Raw genomic sequence first — 16,271 nt, 5'->3', positions numbered from 1 at the left:
TGGTGCTTGTGTTTGAACGCTTTCTTACAGATCTGACACTGATGTGGTCTTTTTCCTGGGAAAAAGAATAAGATTATGGGGTGATTAGTGTCTTTGCAGGAAGTTGCTTTCCAAGAATTCTGCAAATGTCCAGACTGAGATATGAAGGTGGCTGCTTATGGCTGAAAGAGCAACACACTTCAATCTAATCAAAGACAGTTAGGAAGATGCTTTTTCATCTAATAATTTGGTGCTCTGATGCTGATACAATACAATTAATAAACAAGAAGAAACTCAAAAACTACTAAAGGGAAAAGTCTCACAAAGGAAGCTTCTAATTGCTAATTGCCTCATTAAAAACTTTGAAAAATATCCTACTGAGCAAGAAATTTCGAGTGCTTTTGCACATATTTTATCAGGTAATTCTCTTCCTTACCACTTTAAAACAAGAATTTGTATGAAACTGATACAAATGGCATAGTCACTGCCATTGTCATTTAAACCCTGTGCCTGTTAAGTCCTATATGGTTGCTTTGAAAATGGGCTTTATGTCCCAAACAAGAGCAAATTGCCAAGTCAGGCTGGAACAGAAACAGAGGACAGATGATGTTAAGGATATCTTATCAGTCACATAATTCTTAGAATAAAAATTAGAGAACAAATCATTTAAAAATACAAAGTAGAAAGATGGATGTCACGGAGGCTGAAGTAATCCCAAATAGTGTTTTCCCTCTAAAGTTTTCCATGGGATGTCAGCCACTTGTTGAGTGTTAAAATACTCTTCAGCTAGAGAATGCTGTATTTCCTTTGGCATTCTAGGCAGTTTCTAACCAGTGTTTGGAACTTGAAACTAGTGCCAAGCCTAAACACATCTGGTTGATTCCAGGCCACAAATAGCACTGGAATGTCTTCAACACCTTCCATAGCTGCCATACTTAAAAGTTTATTTCCAAAATAGAACTGACAAAAAAATGTATCAGACTGATGCTCTGGAGTTAAAGTCAGATACGTGTCATGTAGAGAGCACTCTGTGTCATCATAACATACATGAAGCTGTGCGCATATATTTCCTAATGCAAACTTGCATTTCAGCAAATTAGATTGGAAATCAGCATTAGTAAATTCAACCCCATTTTCATTTGCTAAGTGTCATGTTATGAGATTAGAAACCCATTCCACATACTTCAGGTGTTCAGTTATATGGTGAGATAGCATCTCAATTAGTAATCAGATACCTTTAATAATGTTATTGAATGCCTCTGGGGCAGGTTACTATTTAGAAAATTTTGTAGGCTGCTATATGTTATTTCATTAACGGTCTTTATCCTACAAGAATACACAATATAAGTATAGTGATGATAGATGTGGTAAGGCAAATCATTAGAGTAAGAAAAAGTTATTTTCTTATAAGAGATGAAATTAGAAATATAATTGTTGGTGACTACTCCTTGTATTGAAAATAAGATTCTTGTAATCTACTTCTCATCTATAGCTAACAGTCCAAAAAAGAAAAAGTATCATTCAAACCATACAAGAACCAGTCCTCAACTTTTGGAAAGATGTTTTGAATGGGGTAAACTGGATAACAGAAAAGAGAATTCTGATGGAATGCCAAGAGTCTGGAAAGACAGTATGCTTTTCCATTTAACAAGATGACCATGGTGGGAAGGTCATTTAACAGGAAGCAGAAGTGTATTTGGGAAAAAGACAGAGGTTTTGGCCTTCCAGAAAACTTGAAGTTGCTATATACAAATTTGGTCTCTCTTGGAAGGTGCAGGGCCTTAAAGAAAAGGATGCTACCAGAAGCAAAGATAAGACATTTCTGGCAGTGGCAATTTTATTCACAGGGACAGGGCAGTGTAGTGTCAAATGGGGGAGATGGGTTCTGGAGTCTTACTGCTTGAGTTTAAATTTACCTTTTATGACCAGCTGTGCGTTCTTAGGTACATTAACCTTTCTAAGGACCAAGGACCTTGTTGGTAAGAGGAAAATCATTTGGAAACCTAACTTGTGGACTGGGCATAGGAGTAAATGAGACAACATAGGTTGTTTCATAGAGTGTTTCGTATAAGGGTAGTATGTTGTAAGCACCTATTTAATGTTAGATCCTTTTATCTGCATTCATTGATACATTTTCAATAATTTTCCAAGTTGTAAGCAAGATGCACGTATCAGGAGCAGAGTAAATGGAAGAAAGAAATCTGAATGGAGAGAAAAGAAATTGCAGATGAAAAATTTCTTGGTGCTTTAGTTGCTACAGTGCATGTTGGTAGACCTGTCCTACAACCTCCTTTAGTTACTAATGTTTCATCAGGTCAGGAGCACAAAACGGTCAACTATCCAGGTCATTTCAAGATTGGCTGTGTGAATAATTTTGAGTGAACATCACAGTTGATACGGCTCTCTCTTTTCCAAAGGAACAAAACACAAAGCAAGCCCTGGCTGGCGTAGCTGAGTGGATTGAGCAAGAGCTGCGAACCAAAGTGTCGCAGGTTTGATTCCCAGTCAGGCCACATGCCTGGGTTGCAGGCCACGGCCCCCAGCAACCGCACATTGATGTTTCTCTCTCTCACTCTTTCTCCCTCCCTTCCCTCTCTAAAAATAAATAAATAAAATCTTAAAAAAATAAGGACAGAGAAAATGGACTAAAATGTTAAAACAACAACAACAACAACAACAACACAAAGCAGTGTCCTTAGGGAAAATGAGCACTCTCTAGGATAAGTTTCAAGGCCTGTTAGAAATGCTTGGGGGATACCCACTAAACTGCAGTGTACATAGGTATTCTATAGTTACAGGCAGCCAATTTTCAGGGAGTTCATTTGATAATAAACAATATGCTTACAATCAAAATACAGGGGCCGGCACAAATAACACCCCCTTTTTATTCTAAACTCATAAGCATGTAACTCTGTAACATAACAATATCACACTCAAGCACACCATATGACATTTTAGGTGAAACGTTCAAATTAAAACTATAAATCATTACACCCATATTATAACCCTACCAATCACATTCAAGTAGGCCTTACTTTTGACGGACCCTGTATATTAATTCTGCATTATTACCTGACAATTGGAAAGAAGAAAATAAATGTTCAGCTATTATACTATGTAAAAAACAGAATCTGGGTGTGAAGAGTGGGGAATTTTGACCTACACCTTGCACTAAATCTCCTGAAGTTTCACTGCTAAGCATTCAGTAAATTCAGTTTAAACAGGAACAGGCTTGGACATTCACCTCTTCTTACCTTGTTTGGCTGGTGTGCCCTATTCAAATCAAGACATCCTGGGATTAAATTTCCACATGAATAAAATTCAGAAAAAACATCCAAATTGACATTGAATGATCAAAACTTTTTTAGGGTAAACTTTTTTCTAATGTTGAGGTTCATGATTCACCTGGCAGCTAGAATGATAACTGAAGTTAAAATGGAAGCCCTGTGGTATTAAAAAAAATTATCATATAACAGAATAAAATTGACTAGTAATTTATTTTAAACTTCCACTTTATCTGTTTAAAAGCAGAAGCATTTTTATTACTTTTCTAAATAAGGTGGGTTTAAAAGCACCTACCTCAATGTCTCAATAGAGAAAGGACTCAATAAATGTCAGATTTAAACTTTAGTGGAATACAAATGAGTTCTTAACCATGTCTAATAAGGGTTTCAGACTTTTTATTTCTCAGTACTTGTTTGTGACAATTCATCCTATCAAAGTCAACATTTAAGTAGTTTTTTTTTTTCCTTCTGCCCAGCCCAAGCCCAGATCCCAGGAAAAGCAAGCAAGCAATGCACCATTGGTAAGGAAAATTTATCATGTCTGCCTAAGAATTAATTAAACAGGTCAAGGAAAAGGGTACAAGATAAAAAAATAAGTAGCTCATAAATTCCTTCTTAAATCAAACTCTTCTGTATGTTAAATTGTGGACATGTAATAAACACTTTGCCAATGATACATTCATAATCAACATATTATCAAATAATGACTCAACTTCATTTCCCAACCTTAGGAGCAATCAACCAAACACTGTTTTCACTTATCATTTTCTTAGTATTACATTCTCAAAGTAAGAAATAAAAGGCTTGTAGGGCCCAATTAGGGAAGGAAAATGGACTACATTTCCACACATATCATGAAGATAGAAAAATTTATGAAGAACTTCACTTTGATGAAAGCTAATACACTGACAGTAGTAACAACATGAGATGTTTGGTCAAGAGACCAAAAAGTTAACACACCGGAAACTGACAAGCTGGGAAGCCAACATGAGGATAATTAATCACACTGCTAGAGAAACCATTGGATGGTTAGCATCTTGTTGCTAGGTATTGTTTCTAGGCAGCACGTCTTCTAACATCTTAAAGGACCAGAATATTTTTATTTTTAAAAATACAGTTTATTTTTCAAATTGATTATGCATATTTGTGTTCGTCAACTTTTGGGTCTCTCAACTATCTGTATGCCTATGAAATTTATGGACTATGTAATTTATATAAAAAAAAGATATTGACTGGATGTCAATATGTATGATAGCCCTCACTAAAATAAAAGTTTCACACTCACCATGTAGTAAATGATAGAGTTTGCATATGGTCATATAATAAAACCAATCAGAGAGGGAAAGATGCCTTCAGTGATGTGCCTATTGTAGCTGAATAATGAAATAAAAATATATTTGAAGTTGATTAAAATATTAAAGTAAATTTAAGTATGAAAATATCTTTACTCTAAAAATACTTAAATAGGACTTGGTACTAGAAAAAATATCTATGATATCTATTAAAAAAGACAAATATAGAAAAATTTTGATATACCAAACTGAATTATATCACACAAGCATAAAAACTATTGGGATCTGCTATTCAAATTAGGTTGTCATTAAAGTATCTTAGGTTGAACTACTAAAATAATAACAATTAATATCAGACAGTTGAAGGAAAAGAAAAACTGGATTGGAGTAAGAGCACTATTATTTATCAACCTTGTTCTCTTCACATTACCCTCAACACTTCATGTTATAGAACTCATGCAACATTCCCCCACCCCACCCCCCCGCCCACTCTCAGGCTGATTCTGGTCCCTGGTGCTGCCTTCTGCACATGCCCAGTGAGGAAAAAGGGAAGATGATGAGCACAAGTGCTTCCCAAGGGCACCATGTATTTAGTCAGAAGAGGACAAAAGGCATACCCATTCCTTGTTTTTGCTTTTTCTTCTTTTGTCTCTTCATCACTTTTTCCCTCCAAAGCACTAATGCTAGGTTAATTTTTCCCTCTATATTAAAATGTTTGACATTAGACTTCCTGTTTTGAAATGAGAGTTTTTCTATAGTTTTCCCCTGCCACTATTTTGATTGAAATCCTACACTCTTTCTTTCCTCATAGAGGATCAGTGCGGCATGCCAAATTTCTAGTGGACAAAAGTTGGAGATGGGTTAAGGACAGGGATGAGGCCCACTTCCTCTGCTGTGAATGGTGGAGGGACAAGGAGGAGAGAGGGAGCACAGCGTCGCTCCCACACAGAGTTGTAGATCAGATCTTGGATTGTGGCAACTAATTTTGCTTCGCATTATGGTACTTTGCCTTTCTTCTTAAAAATTAACCCACTTTCTCTCTACTCAAAAGGAAGAATTATGTTGCCATCTTTTCAACTCTATAATTTTTGTGTTAGAAATAAACTAATGAAATTTAGAAAGTTTTATTTTAGCCTTCTAAATATGTTATTTCAGTAGCTCATTTGACCAATTACATTACTTACACCCTTTCTTTCATAGAACTAGCACTTTTATTTTATTCAAAATATGGGTAATTTATAAATCATAAACAGAATCATCCCCAAATCATGGCTTACTTAATTTTTGTATGATGAAATTAATACAGCATTGACTAAACTTTTTGGTATTAAATTTTTTCATATATAGGTTCATTCATTAGAAGATATTTTAAATACCTGGCTTGGGTTATGCCATTTCATTGCCCTGGACATTTAAATATACCTTTGATATGATTTGTGAATTTGGCATACAGATTAACTCAGAAGACAGAAAGATAAGCACACTCATAAACACATAAGTGATCCAATAAACAGGCAACGAAAAAGTCTTACTGAGCTGGGCAAAAGCATTATTTCTTCCTTGTTGAAGGTATCAGCATATGCTGCATCTTATGTTGCACAAGTGTACTCATTAAATATTATGAAATGTACAGCAGGCCAGGAAGCTCTAACTAGCTAGTCAAAGTCACTCATACCTGTGTGTTCGTATTTGTGTCGCAGAAGGGAACTGCTTTTCTGGAATGTCTTGTCACATAAGTCACACGCATACATGCCACTCTCTGTCTTCTTGATCTTCTTTCGAGACAGACAGGAGTCGGAGTCTGTCATGTCATCTAGGCCTGACATGTAGTCTTGTGCTCCATCAAGCAATTCTCCCTATGATATAATCAAATAGTTCAACACAGTCTCTTCTCTTTTTATTTATACCAAACAATTTCGCAGAGGCTAACATTTGAAGAACATCATAGTACTTGCTATTAATTGATGTAGTTCTTTTTTATTAATCTTTTCATTTTCCATAAATAATACATGATGTATCACACTTCAACAAAAATATAAACTTTGTCTGCCCTAGATGGCAGAGCTCATTGTTTTTCAGGGATAGAAAATGGTTAATTTTGAAGGTGAGAAAAAATAAAATTTTCAAAAATCCTTAATTTTCTTTACATCAGGAAATATCCCTGAGTGAAAATTCAACATCTGAATTTGTGTATTTTCCAGGGTGCTTAATTCTAGAAATGATCTGTAGCTGCAGAAACCCCATTTTAATTGAATTTTATATTTAGGTACAAAATGTTATTATTATGCAATCTGTTTAAATGTATGTCTACCCACTAAAGGCCTCAAGCTATATTTTTATATTTAATTTTCTAATTTGAAATAGGGAATATTAATAACACTTTTTATCAATGTTCTATCTATGTTAAAACAGCCTTCAGCATTGAGCAGTAATGAATGTGGATCAGTAAATTATTAAATTTCTTGATATTTATTTTGTCTTGATCCAAAGGAGTGCAAACTTGCATGATAACATACATTTCCATTTGCTAGTCCACAGTTCAGCTTTCTTAGACTACGTTTGCACTAATTAATATTAAAGAAGATTAAATAGGCTTAAATACATTTACGGAGAGGGCAGAGGTACTGTAAATTGGAATGGTGGGGCAGCTGTTACAGAGGCACCCTGCTACTTATGCTCCCACTTTGCACACAGGGATTATTTTCCATGATGTTGAAACATACCTGCTTGTGTATTTGAAAAACCGTAAATCATTCACTAGTTTGAAAATTACATAAAAAGTCATGTGGAATGTGCAAAATATTTTTTAAAATACTCTTCAAAATAAGCTATTCTTAATAAAACCAAGTAATTATCAAAGTTATACATTCAAATTATGAACATCTATAAAAGTATATCTGTGGGTTTAGCATCTATATAAGTCATAGCAAATATTGTTATTAAAGTATAATATAAAAGCAGATGGTAGCTTTAAACAAACCTCAAAAATAAATGTTAAGTTTTTTGTCTTTTTTAAGGCATAGGCAAATAAATGTGCTTAAATAGTTTAATGTTCTGTTTTTTTCTCCATTTAAGTTTCTAGTTTAAGTTCAAGTTAAAACACTCTTCTGCTGAAACCATAGTGCTCAATTTTTTTACCAACATTTTCCTCCTACATGCACGTAAACAATATTATTGTATTTTCATCTCTTTTCACAGCAAAAACCATGTCTCATTACCTGAAATCCTTGTTTCCGTTGGTATTTTCTCCTTTGCTGCATATCAGCAAAAGTAGCTGCTCCAGTTGGGTAGGTATAGGCCATATGTGGTAGGAAGCTCATCTGATCCAGTCCCGGGTATGGTCGTAGCCCAGGGATACTGGTCTGGACCGGTGGCATGAAAGTGGCTGGGGGAAATGCGCTTTGTGGAGGAAGAGCTGTGTATAAAGGTTTGGCACTAAATGGGTTCATGCCGAACACTGCGTTAGTGCTTTTGTTGTCCAGATTATTTGAATTTGAAAACTCCTTCTTGATAAAAGTCAAGTTTAAAGGCTCATCTGAGTTTTCAGATGATGAAGAAATACTGTTGTGGTCTAAATTTATGCTGCTAGCTTTTGTTTTGTTCTTTGTGGCTATAATACTTTTGGGTTCTTTCATTTGTTTTGGTAATGACAAGTCCAATGGCTCAGCCTGGAGCTCCTCGGAGGAGAAGCTGTTTGGAGTGTAAGAACTACTGTGGGAGTTTTTAGAAGATGTGGAGGAAAGATTTAGGGGAGAAGGAGTGTTACTCCTTGAGTGGTCCAATTTTTCAACTGGCTTAATATTGGTAAAATGGGAAGGTTTTGTTAGCCTGAGAGGAGGATCACAATTCGTAACACTGTTGTGGAGTTCTGCTATAGATGGTGATGTTATGGAGTCCATGGGCTTTACGGGAGACCTGGGTAATAAAGAGTCCTTAGTGGGAGGGTTACTGCTGGGAGCTAACGGCTTGGAGTTCCTTTCCAGTGATGGAGACCTGGAATTTGAATACTGGTAGACTTTTCGTTGCTCAAACCATTCCTTCACAAATTCCTGAGGAAGGCCCACAGCAATGGAAATTTTCAGCAGTTCATCAGAGTTGGGCTCCATGTTCATAGCATAATATGCTTTAAGTACAGACATGTGGTCCTTGTATGGGTTGATGGGGCTTGTCATTCCTTTCTCAGAAAGTACAGATGACAAGAGGAGGGCTTTATTATCAACAAAAACTCCGCCTTTGTTGGGGGCTATGTTTTCATGAGGTTGCAGGACTGCCTTGATCTCTTCATTCATTTTACAAAGGTAACGTTCATGCTGATGCAAGGGAATGGGGCCAGGAAAACTTTCTTTACAGAACTGGCATGAAAATGGAGTGGATATATTGTGGTTCTCAATCATTTTATCATCGGTGACCAAATCTATTAAAGTACGCAGCTTCTCTTTCTTTATATTACTGATCTGTCTCCTTGAGTCAGTAGTCAAGCTCTGGAGGCAAGCTTTGGCTTCGTTGACTTTTTCTAATGTGTAGTCAATAATACTTTTAGTGGCACCATTATGACTTACTACTGGAAGACCTACAGGTGGAATATTAGGAGAGGTAACTCCTTGTTCCTCAGGTTGAGAACATGGATCCTTCATGTGATAACCTTTCAACTTTGAAATTTCTTCAGCCTTGCAGTCCATTTTTTGCCTGGAAACCGTATTGTCCACAATCTGTAGAACCTTTTGTACCTCACTTAAATTACTATTCATGGTGGGAAATCCAAGTAAAGGGGCATCCATCCCTACACCTAAGTGCTGCATTGGACTCTGAGCAGAAGGATGAACTCCTAAAGGGCTGGTGGCTCCAAGTGCACCATTCATAAAAGGACTAGTGCCACTAAACCCGTGTGTGGCCATAAGAACTTTATAGTCATTGAAGTCTAGTGGTTCTGTTTTAATTTTAAGTAAGCCTGTTTGTTCAGACATACTGAGTGGTTTTCCATTCTCCAATTTGTTTCTTAATTGGGTAATGGCTGAGTTAGTAGGAGAAGAAGAAACAGAATTAGGGGAAGAACCCGTCTTGATATTATTTCTCATTCGGCCATTTACAGAGATTAAACCAATACATTTCTTGCTGCTGATATGTGAACTGTAGGAACCAGAATGGGAAAAACGTTTCTTGCAGTTTGGGCACTCGTAGGGTTTTTCACCTAGAATGACAATTAAAATTAACATTACATTTCTTTGGTTAATGACTGCAATTGTCTACCAAAACAAGAATCTGTTCAACTAAAAGAAAGGAACACAGTGAAGTACCTCTACATTCTAGGTGCTTAGATTAGAATTATGTGGCCATAACTGTTTCTGGGCTTTATCTACCCTGAGAAGATATAATTCAAGATGTTAACAGTGGAAGGTGAGGGCTATCTATGCCTTTTTCAGCCAAGATTCCAAATCTTGTCTTGCCATTGGCAGCCTCCTATTTAAACACAGTGTCAGATTAATGTGTGGTCAATAGCACAATAAAGATGTCACAGTATTTAAAAGGAAGTGTAGCCATGGCTTTAATCAACTCTGTGGAGATTCCATTGATTCTACCAACCCAACCAGTCCTTTGAATAGCATCCAATCTGGTAATAAAATGCTTGGCAGAGCTATCAAAATAGTTATAAAGGAGAGATCTCGGCCACAGGGTTTTGTTCTGTAATGATACACACCTCTCAGGAATCGAGGACTATGTATCATACAAAAGCTCTTTTCCAAAATTCTTCCATTTTTTTCTTTCATGGTTAGGTATCAAAAATGAATATCCTTTAGAATGTGACCAGGTCAAAAAAATATTTAGTCTGGTGAAGGGTTTTAGAAGAACAAAAAGAAGTTTCTATATTTTGTGATAAATCAACACATTTGCAATTTCTGGGAACTATAAGCACTCCTCTCCTTGCTTACTACAAGATCATGCTATTGGTGGTAACAATAAGTCTCATGAAGACAAAGCAGACACACATAGTTTATGACATAAATGAGTAGTTCCAAAAAGCTACAAACAAGGTTGTATAAATTCTAAGCAGTCTTTTAAGACTCTCCTAATGAAACAAAATGCAAATGTGAACACCAGCACCTCTGCTACTCACCACTGTGAATTCGCAGGTGTTCTTTCAGATGGTGTTTATATTTGAAGGCCTTTCCGCACTCCGTGCATTTGAACTTGCGATTACCTGCTCCTTGGGTCAGCATTTGGTGCTAGGAAAGGAGAGAGACTGACATCAGTTTTGCGCAGGAGGAACAAAGGAAATTTGTTACAAATATTTTTAAAAGGCCTCTTTTTCAGGCAGGCCAAAAGGTTTGAGTGCATGTTTATTTATTTGCCCAGTCTTTCAGAGTTGCAATAAAAGTGATAATGTTGGCAATAAAATTGAAACAAATTAAAAAAAAAAGCGCTTTCACATGTGCATCCAACACTTGCTTCAGAATTATCTCTGTAGTGTGTCTTCCAAAATGTTTCTTTGAGCCTTCTGAGATGAGAAAACATAATTGTGAAGATGTTTGTGGTTCTCTGTGTTTACTGAAAATTATAAAATCTGAAGATTCTCTGTTGGAATGCAACTATTTTGTCAAGAAAAAAAATATTGTCCTGAAAATTCTAAATTGTCCCCCCAATAACTCCTCACACTAATACTTAATTTTATCAGATTTTCCATATCAGGGTAAAAGCATATCTTATACCGAAGCAATACCAAATTTGAAGAGGAAAGAAAAAACTTCACACAAACAAAAATAAATCCTAAACTATAAATATTTCATTACACGATAAGCATGTTTAAATATCCCCTTCACTGTGCTAGTAGCAAATGTAAACTCTCTTTTTCCTGAGGTGTTGCATATCAGATGTAACTCATTATCAAATGTAAGAGACAACATCTTGGGTTCTAGCTGCTTGAGCAGTTTTATCACAGGCCAGTAGGAAAGACTTCAATGACTTTTCCATTTTCCTTTTTAGTAGTGTACTAGGGAGTAGGGACCAAAAAAGAAAAAAAAAGTTTGCTGAAAAGACAAGTTAAAAGCAGTGAAGATATAATCAAACACGGCTGACCTTTTTGAACAAGGGGGAAAAAAGCACCGTGACTTAGAATTCTGAAGAAAAAGAAATACAGTCATCTACTCTGGATGCTCAAGGTAGGAGGTCAGCCTTTTTCAAGCAGCAATGACACAAAAGCCTTTTGCAAAAAGACAGCACAGAAACGGTATGACAACTGCTAGGGTGTGCTGAATCTTCCCACATTCCTAGTGAGACAGATGGTGTTACATGGGACACAGGGAGGTTTGTTCAAACAGCAGCAACCTTCAAAGATCAAGCAGAGCCCAGCCCGCGGAGCGCCATTGAGGGACCAGCGCTCATATGTTGCTGAGTTGCATAAACAAACAGCAACAGCTGCTTTGTCTCCCCCCACAGCCCTCAGAGGACTACTATAAACTTTAGTTGTGCCACTGTTAATATGATACAATCATTTTAATTTACTAATTGTAAATGCCATGAGCAAATGAGGGGACTTTTCAACACCAAAGCTACCATTCATAATGCGCCAACACAATTGCACTTCTGCATGTGAAATTTAAAGCAGTTATGCTAGATAAATATCTAGGCACTTTTTTTTTCCTAGGGTTCTTGTGCATATAAGCAAGGGGAGATAAACTGTTACGTAAATGTAGCTAGGCAAGCATAGTTTTTATAACCAAACTTTCAAAAACATTCAGGTGACAAGCCCAACTAGACATAAATGGAATGATTTACATGGACTGATCTCTTAAAATAGTAAAATTCCATAATACAGTGTTATCTGCATTGCTTGATTGTTTGCTTATTGTCATTTTTCTCTGTCAAAGAAAAGAAAGCCCATAAGAAAAAAAAAACACTTAAGAATTTTGTAGAATATCCTGTTTAATAATTTTTAAAACAGGTATGGTGGCAAAGCTTATCCAGGGCGATTGTAGCTCTGGAGGGCCAGTCGTTGGACCGTAGGGCACACCGTAGCTGTTACCATCTGAACACCTCCTAACACCAGCGTGCAGTCAGTTCTCCCAGGAGGTCAGAAAGAGCAGTTTTGCTAAAACACTTAAGAGACACTGTGAATCAATCCTATTCAATTATTTTAAGGATTTAAGAAGCTGTGCTTACCTGTCGAAGACAGAATTTTTATTTTTAATACAAGTAAGCCAAAGGCAGATTAATTTTAACATTCAGCAACAAATATGCGTATGAAAAAGGGATCATTTTAATGTACACCCAACATTTTAATAGTAATCCAGCTTACTTTTAATATATACACATATATTATGTGCTTTTAAAATTTTTCTTAAAACACTTAATTAGATTTCATAAACTAGTAACAGTTTGTAAAAATACTCTAAGTAATTGAAGGTGTTATATGACAAATGAAAGAAATACACATTTCTTTTACTATGACTTAGAGCCTCTGTGAAAAAAAATTTCTAAGTAAAACTGGGTGAAAAATGGAATTAAAATTGCTGAGATGTTTAATAATGTATAATTAAAATGCTACAATTTCATTCACTTTTTGTGGAACATAAAAATGAAACTAAAGTCAAGTTAAAGTGCAAATAAAATTTCTAAATTAGAAATTAACACACTCATTCGATCGTGAACATAAGACTATTAAATCATATTAGAAGAGACCATCAAAAAATCATTTAGACCTCAATTAAAGCTATTACCATTAAAAGATCTGCATCTTCAAAATGCCATGAAAAATTAATAATGATTGCCAATCAAAGCAATATCGTTTCTCTAAGGGGTTATTATAGAAAGAAATCACTTAAAACCAACCCCCCACCTGATCTGTCCCTGGCTTGTGCGTCACCATATGCCGCTCGAGCTGGGTGCGGTAGGCAAACGTGTAGCTACAAAGAGGGCAGGAAAAGTTCTCTTCATTCTTCTCGTGGCGGTACTTGATGTGCTCCTTCAGTGATGTCAAGCGCTTGTAGCCCCGGTCGCAGTAGGGGCAGGTCAGCAGTTGGGCAAAAGCATCTGGAGTTCCAGGTGGCAGGTCTGTAGCCGAGAGACGAGAGGGAGAGAAGCAGGCCAAAAGGTCAGTAAATCAATGGCAGCTAATGGGCTGACTGCCCGGGATGGTATGACAGGAATCACTGCAATCTGCTCCACGAGAGTGCCATCATTGCACTCGGCCTCCGCGCACACCAGTCCCCTCGCACACCCAGGGCAGACTTGTCGGAATCAGCTCACACTGCGCCAGAAAATTAATTAATTACTTGGGCTTTTGGGGGGAAATTTAAACAGCTGATACATGAGGAACTTCTTTTTAGGTGACTGACAGTTCGCAGTACGCCTTTAGTCACATATGACTCAGGAATTCACAGTGTGAGGGAGCTTGTCAGGTGTCCATAAAGAACAGAAGGTTAGGGGCAATATCGCTAAACTTTTTTTTTGTTTCAAAAGTAAAATATTTCAGAAAGATAGGAATTAATGTAGATATTTTTATCTCAGAGGAATAGGCTCTAATTGTTCTTGTTTTTTATTGGATGTACAAATGACACAAATTTGCTGACAAAAAAAAATTCACAATACCCTAAAATTACAGTTCTAATCTTTGCTCATGAAATTCCATGCCTCTGCAGCTGTTCTTCAAATTTTAAGGTAAACACCCAGGCATGTAGTGCATTTGTAATTGTAACAGCTGCAGAGGTCAGTGTAGTGGCTAAAAATGAATTACAGCCTCACCATTTTCTTCTTGCCCATTGGCCTCTGGCGTGCCAAGGCGAGACAGCTCCTCAGGGGCTTCTGGGTAAATAATGGCTGTGTCACTGCGCTGAAGGTACTCCTCGATGCTGACTGCATGGACGTCGCGCTCCTCCAGTTTTCTTTTGGCAAAGTATTCCTCAAAGTCTGATGTGCAATTTGCATTCTTAACTGAAATCGTAAAAGGAGAAGAAATGTGTTTTCAGGACCTTCTTCTGAGGCACCCAAGTCTGCTTACATCATTGCTACTAAGAAATGTTAAAGCTGACCAAAAGACTACAAATACCTGGTTTATTTGTAAGAAATGTTGCAGATGATTGGCTATTGGTTAATTGTTTATTCTTATCACATATCCAAAAAGGGGACTTTGCTTTAAGTTAAATAGGCACATTTTATTTTCTTCCAGGAATACTAGTCCACATGACTCACAAATCATTTTTAGGGATTTTGTTTTAAAAAACAGAACTACATTCTAAGATTCCTAAGCATTAAGCTCAAAGCTACTTTAATAGTCTATAAAAGACATTCTTGTCTTTTAATAAAGGTATATTTAAATTTTTTTTGTCCACTAAACTTAACGTCCCTAACCACAGATACATCCTGTTGCTAAACAAAAGCTTTGAATCGTCCACTTTGAATGTCACAGAGGACCAGGACCGCACACTCTGAGACAGATGTGAAAAGGCAGATATTCCTAGAGAGATAATGTGACTTTCTTAAAAAATCATGGAATGTGGCAGTTTATCTTTTCCTAAAATTTCAGTATGTTGTTTGGTATTTTAAAGCTGCTGATAATAAAATTAAGCCCATTACTGATAGGAATAAAATACAAAGTTATAAAGTGAGTTAAGAAAGTGGCTATGTAGCTGTATGAATTTGGTATTATTTTTTAAATTTTGTAATTATGACTCTATTCCTATTAAATGAATAATAGTTGTAAATCAACTTTAGCACTGCGTGACAAGACTGTGTTTATCTGAACCTACTAGATATGTTTCTAAAATAAGCCATGGCTTAAATATCCTAAATAAAAAATTTTATGGACAAGACAGAGTTGGGAGAGTGGCTGTTACATTATACTCTACTATAAGTAGGTAAAAAATTGTACAAATGCTTTGTACAATTAATGGGAATTCTACTTTCATAGTTTCTGGAGCAGTTAACTTTGATAACACTGTATGAAGAATCTCAACTTCTCTGCCATAAAAAAGATCATAGTACTTGCTACACTAATTCTCCTTGGTAATTTTTGGCAGGGTGATCTTCAAGCAAGTCAGTCAATTTTTATTTTATTTTTATGTTTGGCTTTCACTGTTGTGAACTTGTGGATTACATATGAGAATAGAAAGTGGAACCTTCCATGAATTCAACAAATATTTACTGAATGCCTGGTATGTGACAGTCATCGTGTCTTGTTTTGATAGGCAAAAAACAGACCCGGTCTCATCCTTCAGGAAGCCATAGGAGTGGGCAATACAAGTGACATTATCTCAAAGAGGAATATAACATTACAAACCCAAGTAAGTATTAGGACAGGAAGTTGTATAGTGGTGGTATGAGAGAAGTACAAGGAGGGCCTGGTGGGGACATGGTTGAGTCTGGAAGATGAAAGAGGTGTTCACTGAAAATGCCTGAAGGTGAACTTCAGAAGCTAGGGAAGAGCAGCAGTGCCTGGAAGGAGCATGGTGCACTTCAGGAGCTAAAAGGACAGCACTGGCATGCTGAGAGGGAAAGTGGAGCAGTGGGATGTCAGAGTGAAGAGGCAGGCAGGGACCACATCATGCAGCATGTGACAGCCCTGTTAAGGATTGGGGTTTTGTTTTAAGAGGGAACAGGAAGCTGATGAAAGGTATTAAGCAAGGATGATGGTTGGATGAAATTATGGATTATTTAAATGAAATGATCCATCTGCAGTTTTAAATGAAAAATTTGGCTATATGTGATAAGGACTGCAGGAAAAGAA

At 36.6% G+C, this 16,271-nt stretch overlaps 1 protein-coding gene across 2 annotated transcripts in view; it reads right to left on the bottom strand.

Moving 5' to 3' along the window:
• The window catches only part of ZEB2 (zinc finger E-box binding homeobox 2), a 132,512-nt gene that overhangs the window by 5,471 nt on the left and 110,770 nt on the right, over positions 1–16,271 (bottom strand). For both annotated transcript variants that reach the window (XM_045831705.1, XM_045831714.1), the window contains exons 5-10: positions 14,291–14,479; positions 13,386–13,600; positions 10,668–10,776; positions 7,774–9,743; positions 6,231–6,411; positions 1–55 (exon numbers count right to left, since the gene is read on the bottom strand). The exon at positions 1–55 is cut by the window's left edge and continues 5,471 nt beyond it. In XM_045831705.1, coding sequence (XP_045687661.1) covers positions 1–55; positions 6,231–6,411; positions 7,774–9,743; positions 10,668–10,776; positions 13,386–13,600; positions 14,291–14,479 — 2,719 coding nt within the window. The remainder of the gene's footprint in view (positions 56–6,230; positions 6,412–7,773; positions 9,744–10,667; positions 10,777–13,385; positions 13,601–14,290; positions 14,480–16,271) is intronic.

The sequence above is a fragment of the Phyllostomus hastatus genome, unplaced genomic scaffold (genome assembly GCF_019186645.2).
Source record: "Phyllostomus hastatus isolate PE091 unplaced genomic scaffold, TTU_PhHast_1.1 phas_contig_1, whole genome shotgun sequence".
Lineage (NCBI taxonomy): Eukaryota > Metazoa > Chordata > Mammalia > Chiroptera > Phyllostomidae > Phyllostomus > Phyllostomus hastatus.
This window is presented reverse-complemented; position numbering and strand designations above follow the sequence as displayed.